Source organism: Haliaeetus albicilla, chromosome 1, assembly GCF_947461875.1.
Source record: "Haliaeetus albicilla chromosome 1, bHalAlb1.1, whole genome shotgun sequence".
In the NCBI taxonomy this organism is placed as follows: domain Eukaryota; kingdom Metazoa; phylum Chordata; class Aves; order Accipitriformes; family Accipitridae; genus Haliaeetus; species Haliaeetus albicilla.
Window position 1 is genome coordinate 28,074,690 of NC_091483.1, and position 15,460 is coordinate 28,090,149.

At 40.7% G+C, this 15,460-nt stretch overlaps 1 protein-coding gene across 1 annotated transcript in view; it reads right to left on the reverse strand.

The window, feature by feature from the left end:
• The window catches only part of TET2 (tet methylcytosine dioxygenase 2), a 75,178-nt gene that overhangs the window by 5,347 nt on the left and 54,371 nt on the right, over positions 1–15,460 (reverse strand). Inside the window, exons 3-9 of the mRNA XM_069783373.1 lie at positions 14,112–14,202; positions 10,419–10,512; positions 9,071–9,279; positions 7,517–7,667; positions 5,218–5,307; positions 2,488–2,625; positions 664–1,024 (exon numbers count right to left, since the gene is read on the reverse strand). Of these exons, the coding sequence (XP_069639474.1) occupies positions 664–1,024; positions 2,488–2,625; positions 5,218–5,307; positions 7,517–7,667; positions 9,071–9,279; positions 10,419–10,512; positions 14,112–14,202 (1,134 nt within the window). The remainder of the gene's footprint in view (positions 1–663; positions 1,025–2,487; positions 2,626–5,217; positions 5,308–7,516; positions 7,668–9,070; positions 9,280–10,418; positions 10,513–14,111; positions 14,203–15,460) is intronic.

Below are 15,460 nucleotides of genomic sequence, written 5' to 3' on the forward strand. Positions count from 1 at the left end.
TTTCAGTGACCTTCTGAGTGGCCTAGGACATATTGCTTTTTTCCCTCTCTGAGAAAGTTGCTGTAACAGTAAAATAGTCATGATGAACTGCTTTGCTCAGGACTCTCAAATCTACTGATGAAGACTGCCAGGGATCGTTAAGTGGATTTTTAAACTCATACTCCACCATGGAAAAACCTGCTCTGCTTTTGGTCTTGAAGCAGAGAGTATAAATAGTGGTAAAGAGGTTAGGCTTGAATCCCCTCAAATTAGGAGGTTCTCTGTAACAGTGGCAGACACTGAGTGATGTGTAGGTCATTCTTTCTTTGGCAGCAGCATCACACACTTCTCTTCAAGGCTTCTGGCATTACTAGTCTTTTAAAGGTACTTTACAATACACTAGATGGCAAGCAGAGTTTGCAAAAGTACCAGATTTCTACAGGTGTTAACTATCCAACAATAAAGGATTTCTCATACACCTTTTTTTTTTTGGCTTCTCCAGAGTCGACCACAGAGTCTAGTATTATAAATACACAATATTCATATTTACTTTCAACAGTTCTCTTTCCTTTTTACTTTAAAATGTTCTTGGTCTGAGAATAATGGTTTTCTTGAGACTCATTATAAATAGCCCTGATTTCTTACCACTGTTGATAAAGATCCCTATCAGATTCATGTGTTTACCTGCTAGCTGCTTTGCATGACCTGCCGCCTCAGAGTTGCCTTGCTTGTTGCGTGCTGCAGCAGACTTATCTCTTTCAGCTTTGCTAGACCCATTCTCCAAGGAGGAAAGCTTTTCTGCAGCTGCCTTCTTTGCTTCTAGCTTCCTTTGCCGACATGTCTTAACAGGCTCTGCTAACATCCTTACTTTTCGGCGAAAGGAGGTAAGGACCTGGATGCTGCCATTCCTCTTCTTCTCCTCCTGGCCTTCAGTGCTTCCGAACTCATCCACATCAGAGACTTTGTATAACGGGAGCACGTGGAGCTGCTCATCTTCTGGTGTTTGGCCAATTTCACGATTGTCTTCTCTAGTTAGTGTGCAAACCTGTCGGAAAGGTGTGTTAGAGTAACTCTCTCAAACCAGTCTGAGAAGAGGAGATCTGGAATACTAGCCTCTGCATTTTACCTTGCCCTGCCACTGTTGGCGTTGGCATCTGGCAAGCTATTTGTAAGTTTCTGTGCGATTTATGCATATCACAACAAGCCTGCAATTTCATTTCTTCCATTGCTCTGTTGGACAGTGTTAATAGAAACAGAAGGTATATATATCTATTTCTTGTACTTGTGCTGAAATGAACAGCATAGTTAGGGATTACCCTAACGTGAAACAAACTGTGTGATCCATTGTACCGTGGCCAGAGAGCTAAAACAGTAGAACCTGGGACTTTGTACTCACCTGAAGATTTTTTCAGTGTAATACATTAGCCAGCTACCTATTAGAAATAGTGTGCAATATAACATACTGCCATTGTATTTCACACCCCCTTACAATGGCAACTTCCAGGACTTTGCAAAGGAACAAGTCACTGTAACGTTAATAACAAGATTTAAGGAAGTTACTGTTGTGTCACGCAGCATGCTCATTGTGTTAGCTCCAGCTAAAACATGTATTGCAAGCATCTCAGTGGAAAAAGATGCTGATACAGACATATTCTGTAGCAAAATCATTGCATCAGCCAGTTTTAGGAAGAAAGCTCAGCTAGAAATACATATTGTATTGGTGGTGGTTGACTTGTCAATTAAGTCAGACCCTGGGAACAGGAAAAATTTAGTTGTTATTAAAAAAGTAGATACTGTCTTTAGTCATACTAAGAGAGGCACTGTGAATCCAGGTAGTTGCTTCAAATTACAACCATGATGATTATTCAAGACGGAAGATTATTCTTTCTCATGTTTACCCCAACTGTATTGTCACAGAGAGAGTAGGCAGGAGACAGAAATAATCCAATACACATTGAAAACCAGCTTGCTTTTCTGGTATCTTCTACAGAATCTTCGCTGTACATGCTAGAGATCAGAACTGAAGAGAGTAAAGGGTGCATATACAATATAAAGGATGTCAAGGATTGCAGACTTTCTGCTCATCCCATGCAGGAATGAAATCCACAACTTCCAAAACTCTGTCCCAGAAAGAAGTGCTTTGTTTCCATTTTTACTGTATTAGAAGATATAATCCAAAGTTGTTAGAAAAAAAAGTGTTTCAAGAGGAATATATAAACCATTTTGTTCCAGGAACACTGAAACAGGCATTTCAGTCCTGCTGGGACCTTCCTTCCTTTGCCTCCATGCTTTCTCTTTTACCAGTTCTATACTAAACCTTTCTTTAATACACCATAAGTCTCATTCATTTGAATGAAAATTGTGTAGGGGGTAATAAGTTAGCTCAATTACTGCTTAATGTTTCTTTTTTTAGCAATCTGCATTATGCAAGTACAAATTTAAACAGTCAGGAGATAATTATATGAAATTAGTGCTGGAGTAAGGCGGCTAGATGGATCACAGACTTACCAGTGTACTCCCGTTCTGCATATTGTGCAAGTCTCTGTGAGCATGAGCGCAAAAATCCAGGCAGGCAGTGACCCCTGAGAATGGGCGACCTTCTTTTAAACCCAGACGACACTCAGGTGCTCTGTGTTCATACTCGATCTGGAAAGAGATGACAGGTATCACTGCAACTGAGCTGGATGCTCCAGTACACAGGATTAGCACTGAATGCTCCGCTATGACAACATGCAAGCCTCCTAACATCTTGGAGGTGGCAACATACAGATCTTGAAGGCAAATAAAATCAAGCAATTTGATGGCAATTTCACATCCATACTTCGTTCCTTGCTGCTTTGTTCCCTGTTACTTTCTGTCTCTGGCATGATTGTGAAATTGGCCAATAATACTTTTCCTTGCGTATTACTTTTGATTCTCTGCCAGTGGTTGGTGTTTTTACGTGACAAATGCAGTGCATGGTTTCAGCATCTGGCACTGTAAGAGTGATATATTTGTGTAGACTGGAAATAAACCAAGCTATTGAGGGAAAATGGCTTTAGAAAACTGACTTCAGAATGACTTAATGAAAAATAATAATTTGCTTTTTGATTTGTAATATTTTGGCACTCTCAATGTGTATTTCATTAGCTTAAGTACAATTCTGACCCCTGACCAAAAAGAGAGATAATGCAGTCAAGACACTACTTTCTACCCGTGCACTCATTATTAATGAGCTTTACAAAGAGTTGATAATGCAACAATAAACCTTACACAAGAAGAAAGGATTTTGCAGTGGAAGATCAAGCCTTAGACAAATGACAGTTTCATATTTTATTTAGAAAATTAAAAATTAAACCATGTTTGTAAAATACTTTGCTGAAATTCCTGAACCTTTCAAGTGAATGCAAAAAAAATCTACACTTAATGGAACTTAGTGGATTCCATTTTAAGTTGAGCTGAAATTAGAAGTTTTGCTAAGTCTTGATCCAAGGTCACTAAAAAGATGTCTAGTTTGCTCACAGACCTTTATTTTTAAAATTTGGAATATTTACTTCCCTGGAATCTGAAAATAAAAGCAGAACAAAACTTGAAACCTGTAAACTTCTTTGGAATTAAATGAGAGTGGTCTGAAACATTAGCCAGACTATAATCGTCTGTTTAAAGTACACTGGTGCAACTGTTCTCTGAGATGATCTGTTGGGTCCAGTTAGAAAAACAGACCATTTCCAATTCTAGATTTTAATCCAGTAGCAATCCAGACTTGGATTAGAATAAATCTGGGAATTTGGAATTTCTTTTCAGGATTCAAAGGTGGATTGATTTTAGGGCTTTTTGCTTTTAGAAGCTTTTACAATACCATACAAATTAGGCCTCAATCATGTCTCTTTAAAGCCACTGACAGTAACTTGATCAGGGTTTCCCCACAAATACAAGGATTGCATGAAACTCCTGAAACCGGCCAAGCTATACACACGCCTTATTACGCAAGGTAAAAAATGAAACTTGTAAAAGCATGTATTTTCAACAAGTGTCAGGCAGGACCACGGCTTACATGGAGAAAAGTTCTTTTGTGAATTTTTGTGGGAAAAGAAAAGCAGCCCAAGCAAAGAACAATTTTATTGTTCACCACCCCCTCACTTTTTCTTCCTCGTCTTCCTTTCTTCTCTTGCAGAACGTCTCTCAGATATTTGGACAGATAACCACAGCTAGTGGGCACACGGCCACAGTTTCTTCCATAATAAGCCTCCAAACATTATCTGATCAGGTAAGTGAAATTGGGTAAGTCTGTACTGAATCTGCTTACCCTGTCTAGTTTCTACTAAATATGCAGTAAAGGAGCGAGTGTTACGGCAAATAAAAATGGACAGTTTTGTGTTAGTTTACTGTTTGCATTACAGTTGAAAATCTGCTTTGCGCTGGCTGCTACAGCATAATGCTGTCAACAGGAAAGAAAGAAGATGTCATAGTTTGCACTGATGCTGATAGTTTGGAGACTGTAAGTACTGTGAATGTTTGTAATGGTAGCGAACCTGAGCAACAAAAATGAAGGCCAACAGTTATGCATTTGCAAGGGGTATGTTGTCAAATTTTGATGCAAATATCTGAAAGACGTTTGGTAAAGGAATGCAGGTGAGAGACAGCCACACTGGTAACCCATAAAAGCTTCAAATGTGCTAGTATCTGTGAACACTGCTTCACAGAAAATGCGTGCGCACAATCCCCTCATGCAAGAGGGCTGGTGCAGGCACTTGTGTGCATATGCAGGGCTGAGTGGGTTTAAATATCAAATTTTGCTTTAAAAGCATGTTTGTAATGGCTGCTTTGGTGAAAACTAAATTCATCTGCCACTTGAGAGAGCAGAACTGAAACTGTGGCTTCAGGACTCGAGTGCAATATGATACACTGCCTTCTAGCACTGTTGCCAATCTCACACCATCTTCATGGCTGTTCTGCTAGTTGGGCTGGTGAATCACCCTAAATCTAGAAATTTGTGTGTAGAGCTGAAGAGTGAAGTAATTTTATTGTGTTGATGTAAGTGAAAAGATCAGTTCTATTTAGTGGAACAAATTCTGCTAGCTTTACTTTTCAAAGCATTTTAAGTGGAATTGTTCATTTCCATTCATCTTTACCCTGATGTAAAGGGAATGCTGGCACAAAATGTTCATAATGGTTTGGTGCAAGGTTGAAGCATTGGGAAGTGTGGTAAAAATCAGGTTATTTGGATGACTGCTCCAGTTCCTTTTTTCCCCAGCATACCTGGTTGTTATATGCATCAGGTGCAAGCTTCTTGTAGGTAGGTGCCATCAGGGTTGACAGATTCTGCAAATTGGATTCTAGTTTTTCTTCCTGTTAGGAGATGAAATAGAGTTCAATGATATTTCCATACTGTATGTATGGGATCTAAGAAGTTAGGTCTTTACACAGTTACATTTACACTGATACTTGTGTAAAGGCCTAGACTGTTATCATTCTTGTTTAGACAGTAACTGTTGTGAATCTCCTTTTAATTTTATTGTTTCACAGACTTTAAAGTAATGAAGTAGTAAAGTAATGTAGTGTGAGCCTTGCAAGAGGACATCACATACTAGAATCTTAATTTGGTTTATATTAAGAAGAATCACATTCTTCAACATGGAGATGTTTTAGATCCAAGTGTGATGATCCTCATTATTTTCCCCAGTGGAGTTTTGGGAAAATAACACTCTTCAGAAAGCATGAGAGAAGTATTATCAGAATGGTCCATCAAGTAAATCTGGCTAATTCAAGGGTTTTGCACATTGCAATGGCAGCACTTCAACACACTGAAATATCTCTTCATGCAGCAATTTAAAATTATTTAAATACTTCAGACTTCAAAAAGTTCCCAATTCTTAAGCAATGAAGAATTGTGGATGTGTCTAGTAGTTGGTGATACAGAGGTAGGAATGACCACGCTTCTTTTTTTCTATAAGAAGAGGTACATACTCTCAAAATGAAGGGTGCTCTAAAAATGAAGTACTCTAATAACATACTCCTAAGTTGTTCCCCCATCTTCTCAGGATGAGAATCCCAAATTCAAAACCTTCTTTATATGAGGCCCTTATTTTTAATTTGAAGTGCATAAGAACAGTGGCATACCTGGAGTGGTATACTTGTTTTGAGGAGTTTGTGTATTTTAGGAATGTGTGAAATGCTGTGAAAAACCTGTTTGAGACAGACACGTGTTTGGTGCATTAAGGATTTGTATCTCCTGCTATGGGAATATATCCTAATTTGGGACTCCAAAATGATATTATGAAATTGTCAAAAATACTTTGCTGTGATGTTGTGGCTGCTGCCAGAACTTGGAGCTTTTGTATGGCCCATAGGTTACCATTTGTAAGTGTTACTTCTAGTTTTTATTGGTGAGGATCCTATTTGTGTTGTCTATAAACTGTCTATGCTATGGGACCCAGCCCCTGCTCTGCATGTATGATTTGGCTGCCTCCGACTTTGTGTGGGAACAAGACTGGACGGTAACACCATCTTCCCTGCCTAGCTCTGGCTTCCACGGGAAGTAAACCCAAAAATGCAAGTTGGAAGAGTGCCCTGGTGGGCTCTGGCCAGGTATCCAGCTTAGAAAATTCAAGGGGTTTAGGATTGCAGGCTATGATAAAGAAGGCTTGGTGCCACAGTATGATCGAAGGAGAGCTATTCCGTAATTCTTGGGGCTGTAGAAGAGCAGTGGGAAGGAAAAACTGTGTGTTAATTATGATGATATTCTAAATAGTGTGCTATTCTCAGCACAGGCCATAGGATGTAGAAGTACCTGGCTCTCTGATCATGTGAAAGAAATGCTTGGATTTGTTGCAAGATACCAGAATACAGTGAAAGCTGTGGACCTATGCGTCAGTACGCAAGCAAGGGACTAAATTTGCATGTGCTTGCCACAAAACAGACCGGGCCATTGGAGCCTCCCAGACACATGACTAGCTGGAGGTGTCCAGCAGTCACTGCAGTCATAGCTTCAGAGGTATCTTGTGCCCAGGCTAAGGTCAATGGGTTTTTTATTACTCTGACTTGTTTTAAACAGTTGCCAGTTTGCTGTAACACAGAGCCCAGTCTGGAAACATTCAGTGGGGCAGGACTGTATGTAGAATGAGTCTTCCTATCCTCGTCTTCCTATTGCCATCTCAGAGTTTCATCAAGTTTGTCTCCATGCAGTCTGCTCTGGTTTCCAGTTACAATGTTACGTGCCTTCAGTTGGTAAACCTTCCACTCTGCCACTGGGGAATGCCCAGTTGCAGGCCTAATACAGCAACAATTTTTCAGGCCATGCCCTCTCCTCTAATTGTGAAAGCCTGCAAACGTGGCTTCAAGTCTCAAGGCTTTTACCAGCTGTCAGAATTTGGACAGTCAATTCAGCTGGCTCAGTGACTGGAATCAATCAGTTTTGACTGGCAGTTATTTAATTACCCTACATGTATGCCATTCAGGCAGGGCTTTTGTCCCTGGTCTCTTGTACTGTATCTCTATTTGCAGAGTGACAGAAAACGTTTCCTTGCAAATAAGGCTCATTTTAGAAATGGACACCAACCTCTTTTGGGTCATCCCCCATCAGCTTAAACTTTCTTGGAATCTTGCTTCTGGCAAACTTACAACCATTGTAGTACATGCTCCAGGAGCAACCAAAGGAAAATGAAGCACCACAAGTTTCAGGGTCCAGCCCTTGACACGCGCAAGTCCGTCTGAAAAATAAGAGAATATGGCTGTTAGCAGCAGGTGGGTCACCTCGGGGCACTCCCACAGTAGGCATCGGCATTCTGCCAGCGCTCTGGGGAATCACTGGTCTTGGATCGTCTTCCATCAGTAAATAATAAAGAAATGAAAGAGGGAGGCATACACGTTATAACAGCAGAATTTATCGGACTGAATGATTTCATGGTTGCAAAACAAGGACTGTGGGGTTTCTACACTTCTGTGAGAAACCTGGCTTTGCTTGAAAGAGGGTATGTTTGCGTGGTGCCTTATTAAGTAGTGATATTCATGGTGCCTGGAAGGGGCATATGCTGACGGCACTGCAAGAATGTGGGAGCCCGCTGACAGGGGCTAAGCAATAATTCCTGAAATATGACTCTACTCATGAAGCCAAAGTAACATACAGTGATAGCTATGTTAATTTCGGTCTAAATGTTCTTTGCTACGAGAAAGACATGGGAAAACGATGTAGTGCAATTTCTTTAGATTCAGGCTAGCTTCTGTAGGCTTACAGTATGATTTAGTTCATCTAGTTTTTATTTCAAGGTTGAGGTATCTGCTGTCCCAGGCCCTACCGAGATCCCTTCCTTTAAATACACTGAGATGCTTCACAACTCTGGGAAGATGTTTTTCCCTGATTTATCATTTACTTTGCTTTTCTCACGAGGTTTGTTGGTTTTCACATGGCCTGAAATAGCTGGAAAGGTGTCCTGGTTTCAGCTGGGATAGAGTTAATTGTCTTCCTAGTAGCTGGTATAGTCCTGTGTTTTTGAGTTAGGTATGAGAAGAATGTTGATAACACACTGATGTTTTCAGTTGTTGCTAAGTAATGTTTAGTCTAAAGTCAAAGATTTTTCAGCTTCTGGTGCCCAGCCAACAAGAAGGCTGGAGGGGCACAAGAAGTTGGGAGGGGACAGTCAGGGCACCTGATCCAAACTGGCCAAAGGGATATTCCATACCATGTGACATCATGCCTAGCATATAAACTGGGGGGAGTGGGAGTGGGGGGCTCACCACTCGGGGACTAACTGGGCATCAGTCAGCAGGTGGTGAGCAATTGCATTGTGCATCACTTGTATATTCCAATCCTTCTATTATTACTGTTGTCATTTTATTAGTGTTATCATTATCATTATTAGTTTCTTCTTTTCTGTTCTATTAAACCATTCTTATCTCAACCCATGAGTTTTACTTCTTTTCCCAATTCTCTCCCCCATCCCACTGGATGGGGGGGGAAGTGAGTGAGCGGTTGCGTGGTGCTTAGTTGCTGGCTGGGGTTAAACCATGACAAAAGGTTACGCATATTTCAGGGTAATAGCACAAGTGGAGGTGCCAGCTCCGAGGCTGAAGGTGGGGTTGCAAGTTTGGCAAGCATATCCTTTGTTCCACTTACTCTTCATTCAGGGCGCACCGCCGGTTCGTGAGCGTGCCGTACTTCCTTAGGGTGTCGGTGAGTTCGGAGTAGAGCTTGTCGGCTAGGCTTGTTGGGATTCCCTCCCAGACCAGGATGAGAATCACAATCACGGCTGTCTCACATGTGTGGCCTGCTCGCTCGCGCACCAAGCAGAGTAGCTTTTCCTCCTGACTGCTTCTGCGGACTACCTGCATCCACAGCAACACACACCCCCGGAGCCCCAACACAAACAATGCGTTTCTTAATGTAAAGAGCAAGAGAAGAGGAAACCTCAGCATTTGTGCGTGTGTGTGGATGTTACATCTACTTCTGTCTTGCTCTCTGTTTGTGGCAACTCAGTCCATTTTTCTCATTTAGTGATATGGGCCAGGGCTAACCTTTCTGTTTAATGAAGCTGACTCTAAGAGGCTAAGCTTGACTGATGTCATGGAAAGCAATGGTGGTGGAAACCAGCTTTGTAAAGGTATCCCCCATGCTCTGATTCAGCAGGAATCTTCTGAATTGGCGCTATGGTACAAGTGGCCCAGTTTGATTAGAGGGCAAAAGAAAGTGAGCAGTGAGATGCCTCCCTGTACAGAGCTGGATGGTGGACACGTGTGCTTAGCGCAGGAGCCACGTGGGGAAAGGCAGCAGCTAAGGGACCAAATAACTGGACATGGGAGCTCTCTCCCTTTCCCTCCCAAACTTAAGCAGCTAAACTTGTAATCAGCCTCTCAGTTTTGTGACCTGCCTTTACTACATACAGACATTACAGTGATGAGAGGAAAGCAATAGATGTTCTTGGTTCTCAGTGCTTGTGCTCCTGTGGGTATTTCTGAAAGAAAGGTGCAGTCTGGCATGCATAAGGACTATAATCATATATCAGTTTTTCCTCATCCTGTCTTTCCCCAGCCTACCCAAACCACTCAGTAATTTGTGCCCAAGTATGACAGTGTTTGCTAAGAGGGTGTCCTAATGCCTCTCTTGAACTGGGAGTGCAATTTAAAAACATCACAGTGGTGTACTTACTGGACTTACTTGTAAGCTAAAATTAAACAGCAGTGAGAATGCCTGGTGGTGTGAATCTTAAATGCAAGTGAAACTGCCTTCTTTCTCAGGTTTTCATACCTTTAAAACAAATTTTATCCTTGCTAGTCTCAGTGCAACAAGTAAATGGAGTGTGAGAGACAGCGGTGGGAGCAGGCTACAGGCGTCCTGTGGTACTGCTGCCTTTGAGCTATTTTAAGTTTCAGAGTGTCAACTAACAGAAGGACATGTCACTGCTGCCTGCTTATATGAACCATCATACTGAACTAGATTAGTCTTAACATTTCTGTACATCACTTACCCATTTAGCAATTGGACATCCTTGAGAACTTTTGCCTTCTTTCCCAGTGTAGACAACCCTCTCAATCCTTATAGCTTTACCCTTCTGTCCAAATCTTAAACAAACAAAAATATGTACAATAAGCAGATTAATTTGGTTCTGCATGAACACTGAAAAGATGGAGCACGTTTGCCAGTCTTATCTTAAAAAATAAACACTATGAATTAGAGGGAGGGATGCGCAATGCAGTTTATCTTGCTGATTCTACTATAGTGGTGGATTGATATGTTAAGAGAGGCAAATGTCTCTAATACATCATGGATGAGTAAAAATTATCCATATCACATTAATATTCCCAAACCTTTTAACTGTTTCTGTAGAGAACTTGTTATAGATGACATTTTGAAAAGTGGACTTGAAGTCTCTCTATTTTGGGGAGGAATTTTATATTTTTCTTTCATTTCTGGGTTAAACTTAAAGTTATTACTCTGAAATGTATATAATTAAGTTGTCATGGAACAGCTGGCATGCAGTAGTCACTCTATTAATTTTCTGTGCTTGTTTCTGGCTTAGATACAGTGTGAATCAGTTAAGTCATGATTAATTTGCATCATATCTATTTCCTTTACTTTATCATCTGCTCATAAATTGTTACTTATTTACTTCTGCCTGACTTCTATACTGAATTAGGATGACAAGATGCCCTCAAATGATGCTGTCTGTGTGTGTCTTTTTGCGACCAAGGTGGGCAAGCTCAGCTCTTGCTGAAGCATTTAATCAAGGTGATTATGCCATCAAGGCAGAATCTAGCCCCACATACAAGTAGTGCTGTTACTGAGAGCAAACGGGGATCCACTTTCCATGTCGTCTGATGGACCAGGTGGAAATGTGCGGCAAATGCTAAGGGAAGCAAATCTTGAATCAATAAAAAAGCATCAGACCTGTTAAGCCATTTCCAGGTGTGTTTTCTGGCCAGGCCTCTCACTGGGCTGCTGCAGCTAGGGTGTGCCCACCTGCTGAGCCCTAGAGCACACCACATCTCTGGTGAAGCCGTGTGTTAGAAACCTCAGTGTCTGCAATGTTACAGACCCAGCTACCATGTTGACTTGGCTGCATTTCGGGGACTGGGCAAATTGTGCTTCCATCACCCGTTTCTTGAATTCTGCCACTCTCATTGGCATTACTTTTTTTTTTTTTCTTTTAAAATAACCAAGTGTGAGGACTAAATCACAGTCTCCTTGTTCTTTGCCTGTTAACCTATAGAGCAATCAAGATAGTTCCTTCCTGTTATGCAGCCATTTAATGATGCCTTGAGAACTTTTGACCTTTCATCCCTCTTGTTTTTGTACTAAAATCTTGGGGACATATTTAAGAGCAAATATTTGTATTTAAACTTCTGTCCTGTAAAGGAAATGATTTTAGATGTGATCTCATTGTGAAATTTCAGTGTCACAGGAAATTATACAAGTAAAATCACTTGTACTACACATGTTCTGCAGGCAACTGTTAGGTCACTTTTTCCTACTTAGGCTTGGATGTTAGTAGACATTTGTTTCTTTAATTAACTACATTAAAAAAAAATTAAATCTTAACATTTTATATTAATTTGCTAATCTGGATTGCAGGACAACTGTGCAGATGCCGCTACAGAAATATGTTGTACATTGCACACTGGAAATGAAATGGACTTTGTCTCAAATCTTTTCAACTGTCACAAAGGAATTTGTGCTTGATGTTTGTCATGCTTGCTTTCAGGGCAAAGCTGATTGGCTTTAAAACCGGAGCAAAACTCACTGAGCATGAAGTAGGGATGGGGAGAAGGAAGAGGTAAAATGTATGTATCCACCATGGATTCTGCACAAAATTTGTTATGGTATAGCTAAAATATTAACTGCAAGTCTAAGTCTAAATCCAAATCCTGCTTTGTTTGGCAGTGCTGCTACCTTAAAAGTCAATGCATATTCATGGAAAGCCAGTTTAAAAGTGCTTCAGTTGTGATTAGTGTCACCAACTGCACACATGTGCTTGAGAGTATCTTTATAGTTAAGTGGGTTTTTTTTACTTAGGGCTACAAAATTAACTAACGAGGAGGAGTTCCGGAGTTCTTCAGTCAGGGAATTGCACAGTGCGTACCATATGAACAGTTGAAAACTAGCCATTGTTCAAGTGGCTGCTGCTATACTCTGCTGAACCTGGCTGAGTAGATGCATGTTATCTATAATCTCTCAGGATTTCCTTCTGCCAACATGAAATGAAATTAAATGCAAAAAAAAAAAAAAAAAAAAGAAAAAAGATGAGGTCAATATTAAGGATGAAAAATTACATTCCAAGGTAAAGAAATGAAAAAAGTTTCATCTCTAATAATTGACATCATGACATGACCTTCCTCCTTTATTTACTATTTGTAAATACTATGAGTCAATGAGAGCTCTGGAGATAAATTGTAAGAAGCTTCTCAGGAGGGTCAGTGTTTACTCCCTCTTTGCAGGAAGCAGCTGATTTATGTAGCTTACATACATTTGAGCTGCTCACAAAGCTGAAAACAAGTATTGGGGCAAGCCCTGCACAGGACTCACAGGGAAGGAGGTGCTAAGAAAGAGAAAGGACCTTAGGACTTAGAGGTAATCTGAAGGGTTTAATATGCCCTAAGTGGCCCATGGTCATGCAGTGATGAGCACAAGCTAACAGACCTTGCTAAGAAACAGCACTCCTTACCTCAGACACAGCACTGCAATAATGCCCATTTGCTTTTGATTCTGCAACTACCTGGAGCTGCTTTGCAATTCTGGACTCCAGATTTTTAAGGTATTAACAAACCAAATTCCCATCTGTCTCTGACTTACTGGGGAGCTTTTTGTTTGCTTGTTTGTTCAGAGGGGAACTGAATTCCCAGATACCTCTAAAAATCTGGTCATTAATGCCTATGCACGCCAAAAGCTACAAGTAATGCAGAATTCACAGTGCAGAAGTCACTTTTGTGACAATTTTAAATTTAAATACCTTAGAAAGGCTGGTAGGTTACACATATTTTTAAATAGCACAGATCATGTATCCATTCTGTGCCATTCAAAATTCCTGGTTTGGTTGGCTTTGATGTAATAAATATATATCATGGGATGCAACACAATACCGGGATTGTCAACAGTCAAGATAAGGCTGGGTTTGTGCAATATGCCGAGGAAGGGAGATGTTTTTTCACAAAACTAATTATTGATTCTTGGGCTGAAATCCTATCCAACAACTTTGTGGCACTCCTCTGGACGTGACCGAGTTAGATTTAGCCCTTTAGGGTTGTACTATACACTTAGTAATTTGGGAGGGGGGAGCTAATTTTGGAGTTTGGTATTCTGCTCTTCATCTTCCTTCTACCTAGCATTCTCCTACCCAGAGGGAACACCAGCTCCATGCCTGCTTTTGCAGCCATTGCCAACCGTCTTGCTTGGCAGGCTGGTGAATACTTGTTCCTGCTTGGGTTTGCTGGCATCTGTCTCAAAGTGTGCAGCCTGTGCCAGGCAGCAGACTATTAGCCCTGTCAAATATTGTGACTCTCTGGTGAATAGCACAGTGCGTAATGTTGGCAACACTGGAGTAGCTAAGCCTACAAGTAATTACTTGATTTGCAATTGTTTATTTCTTTATGTGCAAAAGCTGGAAAAATTCTGACATCCACAAAAGGATAAATGTTAATCTGCCCTGTGCCTTTGTACTAATTACCTTTCTTCCATGATTTCTCTAATAGCTGCCACATTAGGACCGGCTCCTAGATGGGTATAGAAAGGACCTTCATCTTTTTCAATAATTTGCTCTGTTTAAAACAAAATAAAGGTTATTACTTCGAAGCTTAATTCTTTAATGTAAAAAGTCATATTGCAAAGGTTACATCTAGCTTGTTAGAATACTGCTGTATGGGTCTGGGGTCAGAGTTTTCGAACACTTATGTCTAAAGCATGCCCACGCAATTTGTATGAAACATGCAAAGCATGTGGCTAATCCTGTAAATAGCTGTGATACAGACTGTGTGCCTTTTGCTAGCACAAACAGTTGTTTCACAGCTCAGGCTCTACAATGAAATTCAAAAGGCATTTTCCTGTTATCACCTAACAATTGTTTCTCCTTCTCCCACTTCCTCCTCTCCCAGTATCTAGGAGGATAAATGGGATAACAACGGTAAATACTGACGTTAGTGAGCTGTAGAGTACTTGTTTTTCAGCAGACATGTTACAGTGTAGGAACCTACAGCTTGAGAAAGTGGCCAGTAATGTTACATAGAGAATTTCTACTACCCACAGACTCTGTGAAATGAAAAAAAGCAAGTTTGCTGAAAGAAATCCTGCACAAGGCTTAGTCAAAATGCTTGTATGCTAAGAATGTGGCCTCAGTTTTCTGTGTGTATGTAGGACCATGTCGGCATTCACAATATATGCTATATGTTTGGTTTGATACTAGGAGGCAGGCTCCAGCAGTGAGAAAGAACCTGCTTGGGTTCAGGAGATGGTGGAGCTGTGCTGACTTGTCTGAGGGCTGACTTTATGCTTTCTGCCATGCTGACTCCAAAGGTTGGATGAGGTGATGCTGCTCTTGACGTACAGCCTCCAGATTATCAAGGCGTGCTATAAACCTGAACGTGTCAATGGGGGAATGGCTTAATTTAATCTTCCTAAGGACAAGTATTGGTAGGAAAGAGCAATAAACCTTGTCGATTACACTGTGGCACTGGGTTCTTCAAAGAGGACAGGAACTAAGTTTCATGCTCCTTTACTTCCTAGGGGGTCTGCTAAGACTGAAGAATTAAAATGCAAGTGGAGAATAAGCTCTTTTGCTTAGTTAGCAGTCGCAGTACTGGCTGAAAAAATAGTGAGAATAATGAAATGATTGCCACAAAAACTTGTGCCAACTACATTGAAGAAACTGTCTCAAGAAAAAAAACCCCAAACAACTTCAGTGTTTTCAAAAAACCTACATTTTGTAGGTTGTTTCTTATAAAACAACAAGGAACAGCAAGGAACTGTCTTCCAGTTTTCTTCCTAGGAGCTTTGGAAACCCACTACCTCCTCTTTTTGTTC